Source organism: Thunnus thynnus, chromosome 19 (assembly GCF_963924715.1).
Source record: "Thunnus thynnus chromosome 19, fThuThy2.1, whole genome shotgun sequence".
Taxonomy (NCBI): Eukaryota; Metazoa; Chordata; class Actinopteri; order Scombriformes; family Scombridae; genus Thunnus; species Thunnus thynnus.
In genome coordinates, this window is record NC_089535.1 from 24,178,676 (window position 1) to 24,199,052 (window position 20,377).

The following is a 20,377-nucleotide window of genomic DNA, read 5'->3' on the forward strand; positions in this document are numbered from 1 at the left end:
TTGGTGTGTGAACTCCTTGATCAAGCTCTTTTTTCACTCCTCGCACAACTACCTCCTTCAGTTTTTGCCTGTACAAACAAGCCTAACATGAATATTTCAGGGGAGAGACTACAAAGACAAACAAGACACAGCAGTCTTTGAGAGAGATCATGGAGGCAGTGTGACACAGCCAGAAGGAGGCTCTGACTGGGCTACATGTGGTCAGACGACACATCATATGACATCACACTAGTCCTTTTAAGGCATACCGAGGCCTTGAATCTTCTTCAGGATTTCCTTATGTTGTTTTTATTCATTCAAAACAAGATACGGTTCAAAACCTTCATTGAAAACCTTTATTTAAAAATGTAGTAGGCAGGAAAAAAGTTTGAATTTGGTGAACATTGCAGTAAGCCACAACTTGAGTTACAAAGTGCAGAATCAGTCATCTGTACAGTGAATGCGGATTTGACAAATGGCTGGGAATCAGCAGAGACAAACATTGGCAAACACAGCACCATGAAAAGTACAAACGAAAAGGAGAAACTTCTATAACTGTGTCTGCTCTGAAAACTGAACACAGGGCAAAAGGGCAAATTAAAATAAATACTTTGCATTGTCTTCAAAATAGCCAGAAGAGTTATTGACTTAGCACACTGGCTCTGTCATCACGGAGAGTAGTGACCGCTGTGTCAAGATGTGGTTTTTTTCCCCTCTAGTATGGCTCAATTAATCGATTGCACCATTAAAAACAATATTGATCCATGTCTTTGGCCCCTCACTCACAGAAGCAGGAACCTCTGCAGGCAAGACACTGATGAACAACACTGATGCTTTGTCGCCCACATCTGTGTAAAATAGTTAAGTTGTCACTTTGCTATGGCTTGAGTTCAATAACAATCACATTAATAACATTTATCAACATTATCACAAGTGGAAGATTCAGCCAATCAGCTAATAAAAGTGTTGAATTGGACAAAATGCTTGATTAGTAGTCAAATACTGTACATCAAAACCTCCTTTTGCTTCAAAAAACCTTACAGTTCTAAACAAGGTTTTGCAGAATCAATTTCCTGACCATTACAGTTTATAAAAAAATGGGATCAGACTGCCTAATTTTCTTAAAAAATAGAAATAATAATTCCAATATGTGGAAAAAATCAGCAGTGAAAAATAATGACTATGTTAAATGACAAGTTGAAGTGAATTTAAATAGCTTGTGTGGGAGCTCACTGGGGAGCTTAATGAGTCATTTCTGGTCTTTTATCTTTTCTGTTACCATCAGTCTCTTTACACAAAATAATGATCATGAATATCTGACAAAGGCTGATTGATGCCAAAGATAAGAGAGGCAATTATACAGAGAGAGCAGAGCATTTATCAATGTGAAGACCCCGACGTTCATTGCATTTTAATGTTTTTGAGTTCTGACTTGAGATTTCCTATCCCTCTATGGATACAGTACATAGTACAACCCTTTGGTTTATGATGCCAATACTAATCAAGTGAAGGAAAAAAAAAGAATATAGGTCAAGCTAAAGACTTAGCTGCTTTTCTTACATCATAAAAATTGGCTTTTGAAGAGACTTAACCTGTGAGCTTCCTGCTATGAGACACTGATGTGATATTACAATCACCCTCCTGTCTTTGTGGCACCATCTGAAACTTTCATTGTGATGAAGGATAAGCTGGCAATAATATAAACTTTTCTTACTGTCAACAAATCTTATGATATTGCCTGAGTATCCAAAGCCTGATATATCTTGATATATATTGTTGTCAAAAACTATTACACTCAAACCATATTAACATTGGTTAAGAGTTATTCCACACAGATTCAGTTTGGTTTCCTCACTCATCACCCGTGATCTGGTGATGGAATGGCTTTAGTTTTTACTGGCATTGTCCATAAAGCCGTTGCCCCTTTCAGACATGAACCTGGTTGCTATTTTATATAGTAGCATCATGTTTGAAAAGTACCCAGAGTGGTTTGTCTGTGAAAGTCACACAACAATCTAGACTAGATTAGACAAGATATGACCTGGTGGTACCTTACAGGTCATGTCTGGGTTAAAGTGAACAGAGAAACATAAAAAGCTCATGTTTCGTTCAGCCCTCTTATAGCTCTGTAATGAATTTCTCATCTAATTATCATTCCTTATGCGGCAGGAATTGAAATCACTTTAATAAACCATGAAATACTATGAATGAGTCATTTTTAAGTTGTAGAACAGATGTTCTTACATCAAATGAGTCATTTTCAAAATGTATGTTTTAAATTAGGATATTAAATTTTCCCCCTTGATGTGTGATGCAATAGATTCAAACACACTCAGAAAATCACTTATTTATCAGACATCAGTCTTTGTAAATGAATGCCGCTTGGTATAAAATTAAGACCAGAAAGGGCTCAATAATCAGCAGATGCACGTTTGATTCAACAGACAGGTTAGAAACAGTTTACACAAAATATTTACATCCATATTGTTTTGTCACCCACACATCCAGAGTAAAAATACGAGCCATAAATCAAACTTTCACTCAGAGCACTTCACAAATAAACACCACTGATGCAGCAGCAATAAAAGACAACAGAAACAAACCACCGTAGCACAATATACGTTTCAATAGGCACAGCAGCGCATTGGCAAATGTAGTGCACATTCAGTGATGTTAGTTAGTATATGGCTCTCTGTTAGACAGACGTTCATTAACAAGAGAAGATGCTTAAAACCTGGACTTGACTGTCTGTCTTCACTGTGGAAAAATCAACCAAAACAGAAACTGGATTGAAGAATTGAAGGTGATAGTACAATAACAAAATGTAGGTTCAACCATCTTCAACACAGCAGCTACAGTACAACAGATATGTCCTTCAAAGTGATTTTTCAATGTTAGCATATGGAAAACAAGCGCTCCCACACCGCTCTACATCAATGTTTGACGTGGAGTCAGGGAATGCTAAACAGCAATGAATCAAATTCCTTCGAGTATGAAGAAAACAATTCAACAAACTTCACTTCTTATACAAGTTGGGTGTGATAAATGGATGAATGAACGGCTGCATGTATACTGTCCCTGACACAGGAAATGATCATGTTCCCAGTTGCTTTATTTTGCTTTAACTACACAGTAACTACAAATTTAAGACGGCATAGCAGCCTTAATTCATTTTCCTTCATGTGATGTAAAATAAGCGTTACACTCACTGAGTGTGTTTACATGCACACCAGTATTACAGTTGTGATCAGGCTGATGTAGCAGAGTGGTAAAGTCCTGTTGGCCAGAGACCAAAGTGGGTTTTTCCCTCCAGACTTTGATGATCAGAAACCTTGATCATGTTAGGATCATGTATACGGAGACAATCAGGTTAGTCTGTGTTCCATATACACATCCCATCCTGAATGTAATCAAAACCAGGATGAGACTCAAAACCGGGTTACTAGAGTGCATGTAAACGTACCTTCTGACAGGTGCATGTCTATGACAAACATGTAAAATAATAATAAAAAAAAAAATCACAGAACAAATGTCTACATTCATCAATAAAACAAGCTGTCATAATGTGTGCAGCCCTGAATCATCTAGGACTCATTCATTCATTACATCTCTATACAGTACATCTGTTTTACTTTTACACATTTAGGTCATATAGACATGACCTAAAAACTGTGACTTTTCTGCCACGTCCACATTAAATATAAACAACAACCAGGCTTCCCTTTAAAGACACAACGAGGTGTGAATGTGCAGTAATTTGTTATCTGTCAGCATCTAATAAATCACTGCTATATGTGTGACAGTGGTGCCCAATAAAGTAATCAATTTGAAGTTGAAGTGCAGTGCATTCTGGGGCTTCACAGTTGCTTAAATGTTCCATCTTAGTAACAATTATAACCAGTGTTTTAATCTGGTGGCCTCAAAGAGAGACAACCTACATTTGGTAAACTCAGTCAGGAGTCTGGAAAAAATTTGGTGAGAATCTACTGAGCTCAACACCTGGAGGCTGGGCTGATCAGAAAATAAGCAACAGGAAAGAAGCAGTTTGTGACAAAGTAAAAGTACATTACTAATGTTTGTGTACCTAAACCTCCTAATATTTTAACTAGTCTTTATATAATTAAAGACATGCATGTTAGGTATTAGGAACACTCACTCCTCTGCTTTACAGCAAGAACTGGCCTCAGAAGTGAAACTGGTTCCTGGGCGCTGCACTGCAGCTGCCTGCTGCTCCTGAATACTTATGATTGGACAAATACAGGACATATATTTCCCTAGAGGGATTAAAAATGAGAACTTTTTAAATGTATGTTTTATACTTAAGTGCACTGAATGTAGCCAAAGCAAAGACTTTAACAAGTAGTCAGGGATTCGTCGCCTAGAGCAATCTGTTTAAATAGAAGCTTATCTGAACATCTTTCATACATTTCCATGATTGGTTACTGCACCTTCAAACATTAGTGTATTAAAAGAATTGGTCGACCACCACAGTCACAGCCATGACACCTCACTACAGTATGTAGGATGAATGAGCGCTTTCCCCACATACATACATATAAAGAACAACTATCCAAGCCACTCAAGTAATAAAGCCCTTCCAAAATCTTCTTTCTTGCTTCCTGTTAGCCCTAGCAAGCCCAAACTGATTTTTACAAAAGTTGTTTACAGTAGAGACCAGCTCTATCACAAACATTTTCCTTAGGAAAAATTAAAAAAAAGGAAAATCCAAAATAAATTCCTCCACATGGAAACGTATCAAAGTACAGGTGGACGGCACATATCTGCTTTACTGCTAAACACAGCAGTCCAGTCTGGACGGTTGCTTGTAGACTTGCCTGACTGAGCGGCCGTTACAGTCATTGACTCATACGGGCCAGATCTTTACAGATGTCTCCTGTATGGTCACATCACTTTGGTGGAGAGGGCCATATGGGGAGTGGATGGGCCTCTGTGTTGAAGACATACTTGTCTAGACTGAGCAGCTCCAAGTCGTCAGAGAAGAGCAGGTACAGGTACTTCAGTGTCTCGCCGAGGAAGAAGCTCTCCATCTTGTCACGGGGCCCAGGGTTAACGGGGTCACGGACGTTGTTAATGGACGTGTAGCCGCCATCGGAGACCTGCAGAGGTGGAGGTATTAGGTCAGTTACTGGATAGAAAACTTCAGAGAGTATTTTGGTATTTACAGTTACTTCTGTTGTGTCGTAAAGACATCTATGATGGTCTAAAGGCTGCAGTTCCCAAGCCTTTTCTGTCATACCACCCCTTTGGAAGCAGAAAAACATGGCCCCTGTCCACCTTTAAACCAATGTAATCTTTATCAAATATTAAAAATATTGGGGAAACTGGTGACAAAACAAGCTACATTGAATGTCATTTCATTGAAATAATGATGCAAGTTAAACATTTGCTTAAAAGACACAAAGCTCTCCAGAACCCGAAAGCAAGATAGACTTCTTCAAATTATTTTGTCTTGACTTTTGTTTTGACTGATGTGTTTGCTTGATGAGCATCACCTGTTTTTCTTTTCTCTGTCAAAAGTATGTCCACTGGGCGCCTCAGTGAGATAATGGTTAAGGTGCATACCACATAACTGCAATGTCCACAGTTTGATTCCTGGCCCGGGTGTACGACTACAGTATTTCACTTTTCATTTTGCTTAACTTGATTTTGAGTTTTTGTGATTTAAAACCACACCTAAACTGTATTCATGTAGTAAATACAATAATAGTCACAGAAAACACAGCATGAAATAAAACAAAAGAAGAATTAATTACCATTACAAGTCAAACATGAGCCAAATTAAAAGTCATGCAGTCAAGTTGTGGTTTTATGTCTCATTTACTTATAAACACTGTATATAGCATTATATGTTGTATGTGTGTATTTCCCTGATGGTTTTTAAATCTATGCACAGCTTCTCACAAGCACCTCTGATATGAAATACAGGAAGTTTTTTTCCAGAAAAAATATGTAAGCAAAACAGCTCAGCCAGCATGTGTGGTTCCATAATTGGGTGTCCTTAAGGGTTCACCAAAATCACAAATAAAACCAAAAACAAACAAACAACAACAACAAAAAAAAACAAACATATTTTCTAACAAACCCCCAGTGGTATTTAGCCATGCAGATAAATTAAATTTAATATGTAGAGGTTTTGAATCATCTGCTGTCTCTGCTAATGACCAAATATAAAACTAGATACCACTTGGAGCAGGTAGGAAAATATACCTGACTTGGATGACCTTACCTCTTAATAATGAAACAGGCCAAATAATTTCATTTCCTGGATAATTAAAAAATGTGATGAAACTAAAGCTAGTCTAAGGTCAGTTGTCTGTACCTTAGTGTACTTATTAAAGCTCTGCAGTATCTCCCATCCCCAGTCTTGGTACTTTGTGTCCTTAGTATATCTGTACATGTAGAACAGACTTTCCACCGTCTCTGGTCTTAGCAAGTTGTGTCTGTCTGCAGGCTGGAAGATAAAGGAGAAGTTGTCAGTAAATATTTAAATCAATAAAAGTAATCAGATAAAGTTCAGTCTCACAGCTTGACCCTTACTCAACCAAGCAGTCACACTGAAATTGAAAATGTTTGAAAACGTTTTATCGACAGTGAGCACACATGAGCTAAGCTACAGTTAAGATTAAATACAAGTTAAGAGCAGACTCAGATTCAAAATTCAGTGTACGACTGCAGATCAGACATTAGGACAGCAGTGTCCCAGATATTTCGATGCTGCCTTCACAGCACTTTGAGGAGGGAAAAAAAGAAACAAAATTGTTAAGAGCATTTTTATGAGATTAGTTGTGGTTTCAAGCATGAAGAATCAAGAAAAACTATCATGACCAAACAGGATTTATAAAGGGGAGACTTGTGTCAGAATTATTAGACAGCTTTTCCACATCATGTATGCATCTGAATCAGATGCGCTCACTGCAGCTGTGTTCAGCTTAGATGCACAAAAAGCCTTTGATAGAGTGTTTTGGGAATACTTATGGGTGGTTTTGGAGGAAGTTGGACTTGATAGAAACTACATATGATGGTTAAAACACTTCACACTAATCCTTTTGTAGTTTTACAGACAGGTAATATTCTGTCCAAAACATTTTGCCTGCAGCGTCATATTTGTCAAGGCTGCTCATTGTCTCTTTCTGCTGTCACTGGAACTGTTGGCCCAGACAATCAGACTGAATCCCCACATCTCACCTATCAGTATACAAAGTACACAACATAAAATCTCTCTGTATGCGGACGAGGTATTACTCTACCTTACCAATATCTCCAGGTCTTTACCTCAAATTAACACATAAGATGACTCAAACTGGACATTTTATCCGATATCCAGAGACGATTTAATCTTAAAATGTCATGGCAAGACAGAATTCTATAATAAAATAATTAATAAAAATGAATGTTCTTAGTCAACTAAATTTTCTTTTTTCTATGATCCCTATGCCCCCACCAGCTAAATACTTTGATGAATTCCTCATTGGTTCTCTTTCATACCCACACTTCTTGCACAGATATAATATGTCACTTTGATATAATGCAAGAGACCTACACACATTATCTAGTGTCTGTGTGTCGTCTTTTTTTGTAGGTGTATTTTTTTCTTTTTACTTCTTTTTGCAAGGCAATAGTGATATGTACATACTGTTTGTTTGCATGGTATCTTGTGTACAATGATTTTCATGTGTCAAATTCAATAACAAGTTGATCACAAAAAGAAAAGAATAAAGCAAAACTGATGTTTTGAAATCTTCCTGGTGCTAGATGTGACTCTGCTTACTTTAAAACAAACTGTAAAAAGTTATTTTTCCCAGGAGGTGAAATTCAATACTTTGTGCCGTAGGCCCACTGTTCAGTACTGTGTTTACAAAAGCACCACTGACTTGTGCACAAAGGACTTAAGTAAATAAAACAAAATAAAAGACAATTAATGAAATAGGGAATTTCTGAAAAGCTTGTCTTTACAAGTAATTCTTCAGCTGTCGATCAAAACAGCTCACAGTATCAGCCAATCCCCGATAGTCCAGTTTTTTTTTTTTTGTTTTACTTTCCCCCCCTTACTTTTCCATACATGTATCTGAGGTTAATGAAGGCAGCAGAGGAGATACTTACAAAAATACTAGACACTTCAATAAACCAAGACCTGGTAATGACAAACAAAATGAGTGCTGAGGAGGGTAGGGAAGGTTCACAACTCCCATGACAAATTTAAAATAACTGATTTTTATGCAACATTGTATTTACTGGCTCATTCAATCTGGTATGGGCTCTTTCTCCTTTTGGTTCTTAGAGTCTTTTTTCATACAGATTTGCATTTCCATTCAGACGCATCAGCAACACACTAAAATGACAGCAGTGCTTCCCAATACACAATGACACTGCAAAAGATAAAAGACATTTAAATAACCATTACTGATCCCTAATATGTTTGTCCACTTCTAAAAGTAAATTGCCTGTTTTGGGGTTTTATTCAATCTTAAATTGAATTGAATTTTAAAGAGAATACATTTAGAAACCAACTTATGGTGCACAAACACAGAAAACAGAAACACACAAAAAAGGAAGATGATCAAACACCACCAGTCTGCTGTAAGCCTCACCTTGACAACAACATCGCGCCCGTCACTGGATTGCAGGCTGAAGTGTGCAATTTCCGGGCTCAGCCCAGTCTCCATCTGTTTGTACATCTGGTGACAGGTCTCCATCAGCTGCACAGCCAGATCCATATGGTCCCCTGGGAGGCCGTTGTGGGCCCCCAGCGCCAAGGTTCCTGGCAGGAAGCACACCAGGTGGTCCTGAAGGGGAGCGACAGCGGGAAAGGTGCAATCAGGAAGGAAGGGACAGAAGAATGATGAGAGATAATGATGATAGCCGAGAGTTGGAATTGATTGGACTGGCTGATAGAGTGACTGCACAAGTCTGTACAGCTACTGATTCAACAAAAGCACAAAGGCTGATTGATTCAACAAGGCGGCCATTGTTTGTTTTGGCAGAGTGCAAAATACCCTGTAACCATCAGGGGGTCCTGTGCTGTGTGGTACTTCCAAATCACAGTAAGCCTATGTCAGCCACAAGCTACACACATCATCACCACAAAATGAGATTTTGAGGTTTTCAGCAGGTCCGAAGGTAATTAAAGGATCCAAGACCCCCTGACAACCCTGTATTTTGCACACTGAATTTCGTTGAACATCTCTACCATTTTAGCATTGAAGCGGTTATGTGACAACTCTCCAACAAAGGTCAATCTGCTGGGCCCCGTCTGTCTCACAAGGTGTTTTTTCACTCCTTCAATAGCCTGAAGGTAGTCCTCCAACAGGCTGAACAAAACACAGAAAAGAAATAGGACATGTTAGTTATATAAATAATATTGTATAATAATATATGATACAATATAATATTATATTATATTCAGGGATGGGCAATAAGACTGATATCAATATCACATTTTTAAAAAGATGTCGACATATATCACAATATGGCAAATCATTAATGCACCATTCCACTAAAAGTTGACTACTGTGTCGGATCATATTATCCTCAAAATGTCTCTGCATTAATGTTTTATTTTCTGGCTCTAAAGTGATTCTGACTTTGTGAATATACTCCAAATTTGCTTTTCCACGGCTTTGTTGTTCCAGCTTTTACAATCCAGTGTTTTCATTCACAATCACAGAACAGCAACTCAGAAATGTAAAGTTGTAATTACTCGTCTTCTGTCTTGCCTCCCTGGATCCACTGTTTGAGCAGGTATTCATAGTAGCTGTCTGCCCTGGCGCCCAGTGTGAAGACTCCTTTGTGGGTGAACTGGCCACTGTTGGTGTTGATGAACATGGGCACCAGGCCGTCATGTTTGCCTGGAAGCTTGTGGACCAGCTTCATTACCTCGTTCACAACCTCCTGGAGATATGAAAAAAGAGAGCTGACATTAACACCAAGACATGAGATAATGACACCGCTGGTGTGTGGGAACATTTGTGGGAATATTTAAATAAAAAAAAAAATACTGCTACAAGAAATTTCTCATTGGAAAATTATCAGCAATTTCACACTTTGATGAAACTGGGCTCACCCAAAGCCATGTCTCACAGGCTTGGCTCAACTTATGACAGAAATTATTCAAGTTCATGTCAGACTGGGCTGAAAATCTTCAGGCACAAGCTCTGGTTTCTGGAATCACTCACAAACTGACAACATGATGGATTTAAAGCAAATCCTACCTTGTCACTTCAATTGATCACACAAGTCTTTGCGAGCTCTTCTTAATGTCTGATTTTAACTGAACTGAAACCCTCTATCTCAACCCAGGAAATGTTTTTAACAGTGTATTTTACTGTTATGGAGGCCCTCCAGGTGTCCTGACCTGGTATAGCGGGTCCTGAGTGAGGTGGCTCAGCTCTCTGAATTCCAGCTGAATGCTTGTGACCTCAGCCAGTGTGCTGTCTGATGTCCATCGAGGAGGGTGGGCTGTTCCCTTTCCAATGTTGACGTCTGAGAATGGGATCTTTGAGGGTGTTTTGAAAGCGGGCATCAACCTGGACCCCAGGTCTTTCTTTAAAAGGAAAGAAGAAACTGAATTACAAGGTAAAATAACTTTTCTGTCTTTTATAAGTAAAGTATTGTATTTAAAGTATTTTGGTAAAACTCAGAGCTCTAAACGGAATCATTATGTTCTAAAACAAAACAGACGAAAAAACGACAGTGAGAATGGCTCACAGCTTTCTCTAGGAAAAGATGGTCTCCTGTTAGATGGTAGGTGCTCAGCAGGCCCCCAAGGACGCGGATGGTCGTCTCAAAAAGATTTACGTCCACGTTTTTGTTGAAGGACAGCTCTTTCTCTACCCAGTCCTTTGCCTCTGCAAACTCTGTGTGGAGTGAGGCAGAGTACAAACCTCAGTCACTGATCAACATGTATCTGCAGCATGAGCATCCAAAACTGTCAAGTATCAAGCCAAAAGGAAATTTTAGAGATTGGACAATTATGTCCATAGCATGTAAATGGAAAGATGCAAGTAAACGCATGCAGATTTCCTTATGGCAGCGCAAAGTCCGAAAAATTTTTTTTTTGTTGTCTGTCCCAAAACACTATATTGGTATTATCTACCAGCCCTATTATACAGGGAAGATATACAGTACCTTCTTTTAAGCCCATAATCCACATGGTGTCCAGAGAATCAATGAGTGTCAAACCCAGTCCGAACCACTCGCCAAAAGACTTGGAGATGGGCTTGAGCTCATCATGACCCCAGGCGTAGTCCTTATAGCCTTTCCATGCATGTCGGAAGGCATCACGTACTGCCTCAAGTCTGTCCACAGCTCCAGCTGAAACTACAAACAAAGGCCCACAAAGGAATGAATAAGAGATAAAAGCATAATCTTAAAAGTCTTTTTCCTCTGGGAAGCTCTCTCAACAATGCACATCTCGTTTTCTGATTATTTTCAGTAGAAGGAATACTCTGTGCCATGTGTGGCTGCTTTGAGCACAGCAAGTTAAAAAGTGTTCGAATTTTAAGCAAAAAAGAGATGCTGGTCTTTAAAACAGCATATACCAGTAGAGCTGGCCAACACTACATTAAAGAATCTGTATGACAGGAAAAAAGTTTCTCAGTAGAACCAAAAAAGCATGAAAAGTTTGTATTTTCCTCTGCTCCTGGAAGAACAGAACAAGACTAAGCCATGCTAGAGGCTCTGTGAGTCTGCAGTTGGGCACAGGAGTGCTTTGAGCTAAAAGCTAACATGCTCACAATGACAATGTTAACATGTTAATGTTAAGTAGCTGTAATGTTAACTATCTTAGTTTAGCGTTTAGTCTAATAGGCACTAAACACAAAATACAGCTGAGGCTGATGGGTATTTCATTCATTTAATATTGCATATAACCAAAATAATGGACAAATTAAAATGTTGACCTTGAAGAAAGGTCAGAGGCTCAGTTTTGAAAATCTGTACCAAACTGCATGGTAGTCCATCCAATAGTTGTTGAGATATTTCAATAAAAACCAAAATAGTAACCTCATGGTGGCACTACAGGAAAAGTCAGAGGGTCACCAAAGTCATTAGAACGTATGCTCTAGAGAACTTGAATACCTGTACCAAATTTCATGACATTCAACCTAATAGTTGTCAAGATTTTTCACTTTAATCCACAAATGTCAACCTAATGGTGGTGCTCTGTACATCCTCTGGGCCACGCTAACAGCCATGCTGCTAGCATGAGTATAAGTGCAGTACTGACCTGCCAGTGGGACGGTGTCAGCAGGGTTGGCTGGTGCTGGGGGTGCTGCAGCTTCTTTCTCATTGGCTGAGGGTGAAGGCTCTGTGGCCTGATCGGCTTCAATCATCGCTCCTCGCCAGCTGCATGACAAAAATAAAAACCTGTCTTAGATCTAAATTATTTACTGCTTTTCTGATAGATTTATAGGAACAACAGTTGGTCCAGGGCCTTGAGGCAGCTGGAAAATAATTGATTCTGATCTTCTGAGCACTATCTTGCATGCCCTCTACTTTTCTCAACAGTTCCAAAAACTTCTGTACAGTTGTTTATAGAGAAAATAAGCAAACAATTAGACCACCTGACAATCTTCTTTTCTTTTTCCTCTTCCTCTCCTTCATCTTGAACCACCTCTTGTTCTTGCCTTTCCCCACCAACTGTGTCTGAAACATTTCCACCTTTCTGCAGGCTTGGTGGACCTCTCTTGTTTGGGAATGGCTTTTTCTGTGGATAAGCAAACAGCTAGAGCTAGGCACAAAGTACCCAAATGATGATGTCAGGTCTTGTTGCCATCTGACATTTTTCTCCCAAGCACAGTAAGTTGTCTTTTAAAAAATAAGTAATTGACTGTATCTGTGGCAGTCAGATTGTGTCTGAATGTAATTCATATGTAAGACCAACACACATTAAGATATATACTTAATATGATAGATATTTGCGGGCAGGGTCATTTTAATTTCTGGCAAGGAATGGCAGATGAAAATGATTGAACCTCGGCCAACTCTAGCATTTAAGTCATGGTGAAATAAAAAATATAAACACAACTCTAACCTTGATGGGGGGTTTTGCCAAAATAGGCATGTTTGGTCCTTTAAGCTCCGCCACAGAATCTGGACCCAAAGCATCTGGAACCACAGCCACTGGACCCACAGCATCTGGAACCACAGCGTCTGGAACCACAGCGCCTGGAACCACAGCATCTGGGACCACAGCATCTGGGACCACAGCTGGCCCCAGATGTGGCCCCGCCACAGGAGCTGGAGTTTTACCTGCAGCTGGACCCAAAACAGGCTTCACACCTGGAGGCACAGGCTTTAAGTCTCTATCATTCAGTTCCAGCCAGTCCTCCCTGTCAGACAACCCTACACACAAACACACACACACACACACACACACACACACACACACACACACACACACACACAAACACACAGAATAAATAAGTAAACAAGCTAACACCACATCCACATTATGACAGCTAAATCTGAAAATGCTCGTCCACACTGAAACCCCAAAACAATGAGAAAATGACTGACTCTCCTTCCTCCCCTTTCAATCAGCAAACAACAGACGTATGTGTCTGACAGAACTGATGAGCCTCTATTTGAATCGATACAGTTGCCTCTGTAGGCTGTGTGGCTGCTGAAGTTTTATTCATGCAATACGCTCGTAATCAACCTGAAGTGCCTTTTGAGGCTTCAAGCCTATTTTCTTGTTTTAAATGCGTAACTACAGTGATTGTGTGTTGGACTCACAAGTACTGTGCCTGGATACATCATATGTAGACAGTGAAGGAGAGCTGAAGCTGTTGCTGCTGTACATGTTACCATACAGCCTGTAGACCAATGTCAGAGCCAAGAGGGCACAGACACAGCCCAGTTACTTCCAGTCCAAACTGGTTGACTATGACTATGTATGTTATATACTGTATATATATATGTATATCTTACTGTCTTTCAATCCAAGACTTAAAGCAAGCAGGCGTGCGCAAACACACATGCACAAAAACTAATCTAAACAAAGAGGAAACTAACACAGCATCTCATGATGTTCCACTAATCACCTGCAATCCATCATGACCACCAAACAACAGGCAAATATCCAACTCATCAACTTCAACTGGTCATGCAGCAACCTGTACAACTATAAATAATGACAGACTCTCTGTCTCTGCCTCTGTGTGTGTGTGTGTGTGTGTGTGTGTGTGTGTGTGTGTGTGTGTGTGAGCCTGGCATCATGTGAGCATCACTTACCTTTCCACTGCTCTGTGATGCTGGGATAGGACAGCAGTCCAAATATGAGCAGCAGAGCCAGCAGGAACAGGATGAGGCTTCGCTGGAGCCGAGACAGCTGCTTCCATTTCTGCAGGCGGATAAACAAACAGAACTTACTACATTGAAACATGTCGAAGCTCTGAATGAAAATCACAAGCATCTGTCAGCAGATTCAAACACCCCCTAAAATATCTCAGAAACGTGTTGACGCTTCCTTTAGAAACAGCACAGTGTAAGAAGAACACGGCTGATGGCGTTCTCTGACGGTTAATGATCAAAATTAAAAGATCCCAAAATACTTTGATCGAAAAACAACATCACATAAATTCTTATCTATCCTGAGAGAACAGCATGAAAGAGGAAAAAAAAAGCAATTCTTATGTTTGGCCAAAAAAAATGCTTTCAAAACAAAATGCTTTGTATGTCTTACCCTGTATGAACACAACATCTCTCTCCACCTGATGTATTAAGCCCAGTGACAGCTTACAAATAAACGATCTAAGCAGCTCAACCCAGCAGTGCAGAGGGAGGGACAGAGTTGGAATCTCTCAGGAGAGAAGGCTAACAGGCAGGCTAGAGTGGTACCGCTCTGTTACCTGCTCTAATTAACACCTGTGCAACACCATGAAACCATTGAGCCATCGCTTGTGAGCAACGACAGAACGCACAACAGACTTTATCTCAGGGGGGATAGCTTTATTTTACTTTCGTAGCTCATTCAACACCACATACTCAAAGCTACAGCAAAAAGACATTTTATACAGTCCAAAGTTTTGCACATATTTTATCTGAACACTAGGTTTAGAACGACCAGAGGACTCATGATTCAATATTATGCTTTTTGAAAATGTGCGATATGCTCAGAAGTGTACTACGATGATATAAAGTGATTTATTGCCTTTTGTGATTGTCCCTCCCAAAAACACAGTCACCATCTAGCTGTTTTCTGAGGCTTTCGGGCAAATCTCACAGCCTTCTTCAGTGAAAGAAATTTGCTCAGGTGTCGTCTTGTGACCTAAGTATGGACTTTAAATTACATGATAACAGTGAACATAGGTAACGTGATGATACCTAAGCGTGTTCCATTCACTGAAGAAAACTGTGAGATATTGTCAAAAGCTCTGGGGAAAAAGCTGGCAAGTAAACCCTGAGTTTAAAATATCTTATCTTATAATGTAGGAAACATAATTTATCAACCAGGCATGTATGGTATGTTGTGACTGTGTCTGTCCCTGCCATGCCAACTGACTATGTGAACAACAATGTAATTAATATTTTTCCTTTTAAAAAATTGGATACTGCACAATGAACAAGAGACAATTATTCATTTGCTCTATCTGCACTGGACTGGAAGCTGAGAAACTCACTTGGCAGGTTGACTGCCAAACAAAAACACATGACATACACACTAATGAGTGCTACACCTCATTGCATGTCAGCATGTCAGCTTCCAACCCGACATGCATGTCTTTGGAAATGTTGAAGAAAAACCAATGTGAATAGCATTAAAACACTAAGAGAAGTCCTCTTTGTTGTTTGAGGAGCAAACACTGAGCCAACAAGCCACTCAAAGCAATATGATTTACGGAAAATGGTTTTCTCAGGAGCCATAAACCGTGATCAAATTTGACAACGCACAGGTACAGGGGGAGCGCCGAGCCAGATCGACGTCCCTGCTCTAAAGCTGGTTTTATGTCTGTTGATATACGGCTGAAGCAAAATGTAACAGATCAGTCAACGAAAGCAATGGTTCGCCTTTTAAATTCATATCGCTGACAACAGAATGAATTGTGTTTATGAGAGCTGACCATGCTGGTTTTACCCTTATGGAAAAGTGACAGAAGTAATCACATTGAAATGATGATTAATACGGGCATCTGCAGATTTTTTGAAAGCCAAATTAAAATCCTTTTAATTCTACTTGATGTTATATACCAGTTTTAAGATAATAAAACAATGCAAAATAAGGAACGAAGCTGAAAATATCAGAGCATTTCACTACCTAAGACTCCAAATTTTTTGAAAAATAAAAGTGATCATTGATTTGAAAATAAAGAATTGATGGATCATCTGACAATATTTAAAATAAAGCAATATCTTCAAAAAACAAAGTGTGTTTGGTGAAAAACTGGAAGCATTTCCATCTGAGGCCTTAAATTTGAATACTGAACTGATGAAAACAGTGTTACATAAACATAACCAGTGGACAACCAACCTTATTATGAGTGAGGCTGTAAGACCAGTTGTACAAGTATGAAGGATGAAACCAGTAAACAAAGCAGCAACAAAAGTTAGAGATGGGAAATAATAAGTGCAACATAATATACCTGTACAACCCGAGTATCAGAACTAACAAAGACGATGCGGGGGCGGGGTGGGGCTGCATAGTGAGAGGGTATAAGGAGGTGAGAGAAGCGTAAGTAAAGAAAACAAGATTTTAGAAAGAGATTTTAGAGACAGAAGAGACGGTGAGATGAACAGAACATGTTTTATCTCACTGTAGTAATCAGACACAGAGTGCGCTCGGGGGATGCTTTTATCTAAAGTGTTTGAAAGTTCAGGCTGCTGTACAACAAAAGAGGAGTGAGAAAGGAAGACTGAAATCCAATAATTGATTTGTCACAAAAAAAGATACATTTCATAAAGACAGACAATCTGTCTCAGCGGAATGAACAGAATCATAACCGAACAGATGGATGCTTACAATGGACGCCTTTTTTTGCAGAGCACACAATCAGTCAGAACTGAGGAATCCATCAACAAGGGCTGGGCTGACTGACATATATATGATGAGATGGCAGACATTTGTCAACAGAGATTTATTCTGTTTATATCAGACCAACCGTTATTTTAGTATATCTTGTTTTATGGTGTTGTAGACAATGTTGCAAATCACTGAGCACTACAGCTTCATGGCAATATTGAATTTATAGCATTTTTACATGAATATGTTGAAGTATCTTGATTTCTCAGGTATTTAATTCACTTAATTACCAAAAACACAGATTCCTATCAATTTATTTGATCCATTAGCAGTTTCTCAGTTGAATTTCTATAAAATGTACTGCGTCAAAATATAAAGATTAATTACAAATGAAGAGAAAAAGTAAGATAAGGTGTCTTGGTAAGGTGATGAAGGGATGAACACCATTCTCTTATTTGGTGTTTTGATGATTGTGGTGGGGAGCGCTGTCTAACACGTCACTCCTAATTTCCCATTGATGTTTCATATGAATCCATTCAGTGAGCCCCTCTGCCCTGTATGGAAGTACTGTGCAACTGTTATGTTTCTCCACTCATTTATTCAGGTTTTTGTTTTCATTTGTCTCTGTGTGTAAATCTTGATACAAAATTAGATATGCGAGAGGATTTTATCCATATGGCTAACTTTTACCATAAACCATAACACTGATGCTTAGCAATGATGTGTACAGACTTACAGATATAGACCAGAGCCAGAGAACAGCAGCAAGCTGTCTGGTGTGAATTGTCATTCATCAAATCCAGTAAAACCCATGATGTGCTAGCTGCACTACAGGACCACTCACCCTCCAGCAGGACTGTCTCCGGTGTTTGCCGTTGTTGTACGTGTGACTGTGCGGGTCACTGAGTGTCAGAGAGATGAAGTCCTTTCTGGAAGGCGGATACATCCTCTGATCGGGGCAGACAGTCGTAGGTCATAGAAGCTGCATTCGGATAAGAAGAAACACAGTTAGCCTGTTTTAGGAAATGATTAGTTCCTAAAAAATGAAAATAACAAGACATCAGGAACCCTGACATGTTGGCCAGATGAGATGAATATAGTATTGGACATTCATCTCATCTGGCCAACATGTCAGGTTTCCTGATGTCTTGTTATTTTCATTTTTAGTTAAAATTCTGTGTATGTATGCTGCTACTGTTTCCAGTTGGTAAAAAGATATTTAATACTGAAATGTTAATTTTACTACTGAAATTTTCCAAAAAGGAAGCCAAAAATTGTCACTGTTTGATTTGAGACTTTATTTGAGCAACATCTGCCACAAGCGGCAGCTGCACTGATCAAAGTCCACCAACTTAACTTGCTTGAACTCACTTCAACCCAGTAACATGAGTCATATGAAATACAGTGACGCTGACTATTGATTGGGCATTAGGCTTCCTATTATGTCACCTAAACATATTGCGACATTTACTTCATTTATGCTTTTGTAAATAATGCATTAGACTATAGATTCAACTGTATTGTCACTGAACAAGTACAAGTGCTTAACAATGAGATGCAGTTGGCATCTAGCCAGAGTGCAATTTAGGCATAAAGTGCTGGTGTGCATGATATAAATTACTATGAGCAGGTTACAAGATATACAAGATGTAGATATACAGATATACACTTGTACAGTGATGCAGTATGTCATATAAAGTGACGTTGTGGTGAGTAAATAGTTCATTATCTATTCATATAAGACATAAAATTTATAAAATATTCGTGGCTGTTCAGACTCATCCAATGTTTTCATCATCATCATCATCATCATCCTCCTCCTCTTCAGTACCATGGACAGCTGACGTTATGACGCTGTCGGCCAGACACAGGTGTATAAATTTGGAGGGGCTCTTAAAAATACCTTTAATATTGGTTGTTATCAGGAAACATTCATCTCGAACACAGTGATGCTCCTTGAAGCAGTCACGTAGTCTTTGTAAAAAAGCTTTATCATAGATAGGCAAAGCTAAATGGAGTTTAAATGACAATAACACGGACTGCAGTCTTGCAGCTTGTTACTTAAAGCAGAAGTCTTGTTGGTATAATTAATGGACTGTAGAAATATTGCAGGAATGCAATCACTATTCTCAACAAAAGCTAAATGTATCCATTAACTACAGCGACGGAGCTATTTAAGCTAAATAGGCGAATTTGCTACCTTTCTGTCCTGCCTTCCTAACTTCATTGACATGCTGTTTAAACACAAAAATTACCAAAAAAAGTGAGATATTAGTTAAACATGCAGCTGCCTCCCCCTCACCTTCGTCTCACAGCGACGTTATTCTCCTGAAAGCTAACCAGCTAGCCAGGAGATGCTCGCTTCTTCGGCGTGTTTTTGAATGGAAAATGGCACTATTCGGTTGCTAGAAGAGCCAACATGTGACACAATAGTCCGTCTGACTGTCACACAAAATGACCAGTTGTTATATGGAATGTCAAAAAAATGAAACTGCGGGGAACATGGCTAAAGTTAGCGTGTGAGTGGGGAGAGACACATACGGAAACGTAAGAGCTGACGAGGAATGATGCTGTGCGTCATGTAACGTCAGCACGTGTTCTTAATGTTTGAGCGTTAACCCTTAACAACCCGTGAAAACGAAAAACTATGTAAATATATGTATATACATTCTGTGGTGAACACCAATATTCCCAGCTACTGCTATTTTTACAAAAAGGTTTTTGTGCCTTTGAATTCAAAACGTGTTTTTTGAGTGTTTCTCTTTGTCAAATGGAAAGTTTGCAAAACCTTGAGCAGTATTTATACAAATTAAATGTATGGTTTTAAAATGCATGTCTAACGCTGAAGGGTGCGTGACGCTGACAATATGTCATAAACCTCAAAAAAATTAATTTACAGTAGGTTTGAAAATATAATCCGATTACTTCATCTGAGAACAAAGAACACTTAGTCAACATTTGGTTGTGTATGTATTTTTTTTTAATTCAGCTGAAAAATTCTTTGAATGAGCTGATGGAGGGATCACACAAGACAGATGTCCAGCATGTCATTTCATTTCACACTTTTCAAAATGCTAATTTGTACAAAACAAGTAACAATGATCAGTCTCAGCCAGCTAAGGCAATCATATGGAATGATGATATAACAAATCTAAATACAAATAGGAAACAATGAAGTCAGAACTGCAGACCCGTGACTAAGATGCTTAAACTTCAGTCTAAGTCTTCTGGTTGACATAAAGATGAGTTACATTTTACATAGCAATGACATACCTCAGCCTCACGAAAACCACAGAGGCCCTCTAGTTTACCACAGTTAAGAATTTCTTACAAGGAAGAAAATTAAGTTTTGGTGTTTTCCGGCTGCAGAGCTGCTGTTTTGGCTGAGCTAGTGGACTATACTCTCATCACAAACTCCCT

The 20,377-nt window shown here is 39.1% G+C and overlaps 1 protein-coding gene across 1 annotated transcript; it reads right to left on the reverse strand.

Annotated features, from left to right (window-relative positions):
* Window positions 1-321: 321 nt before the first annotated feature.
* Window positions 322-19,542, reverse strand: man1b1a (mannosidase, alpha, class 1B, member 1a). The gene is made up of 14 exons (XM_067574289.1): window positions 19,260-19,542; window positions 17,802-17,939; window positions 14,233-14,341; window positions 13,031-13,341; window positions 12,561-12,703; window positions 12,224-12,342; window positions 11,125-11,316; window positions 10,705-10,853; window positions 10,352-10,540; window positions 9,698-9,888; window positions 9,188-9,308; window positions 8,589-8,783; window positions 6,320-6,451; window positions 322-5,096 (listed from the first exon to the last, which is right to left on the reverse strand). Exons 2-14 carry the CDS (start codon window positions 17,901-17,903, stop codon window positions 4,887-4,889), a joined length of 2,163 nt encoding a protein of 720 aa, XP_067430390.1. The 5' UTR covers window positions 17,904-17,939; window positions 19,260-19,542; the 3' UTR covers window positions 322-4,886.
* Window positions 19,543-20,377: the final 835 nt, after the last annotated feature.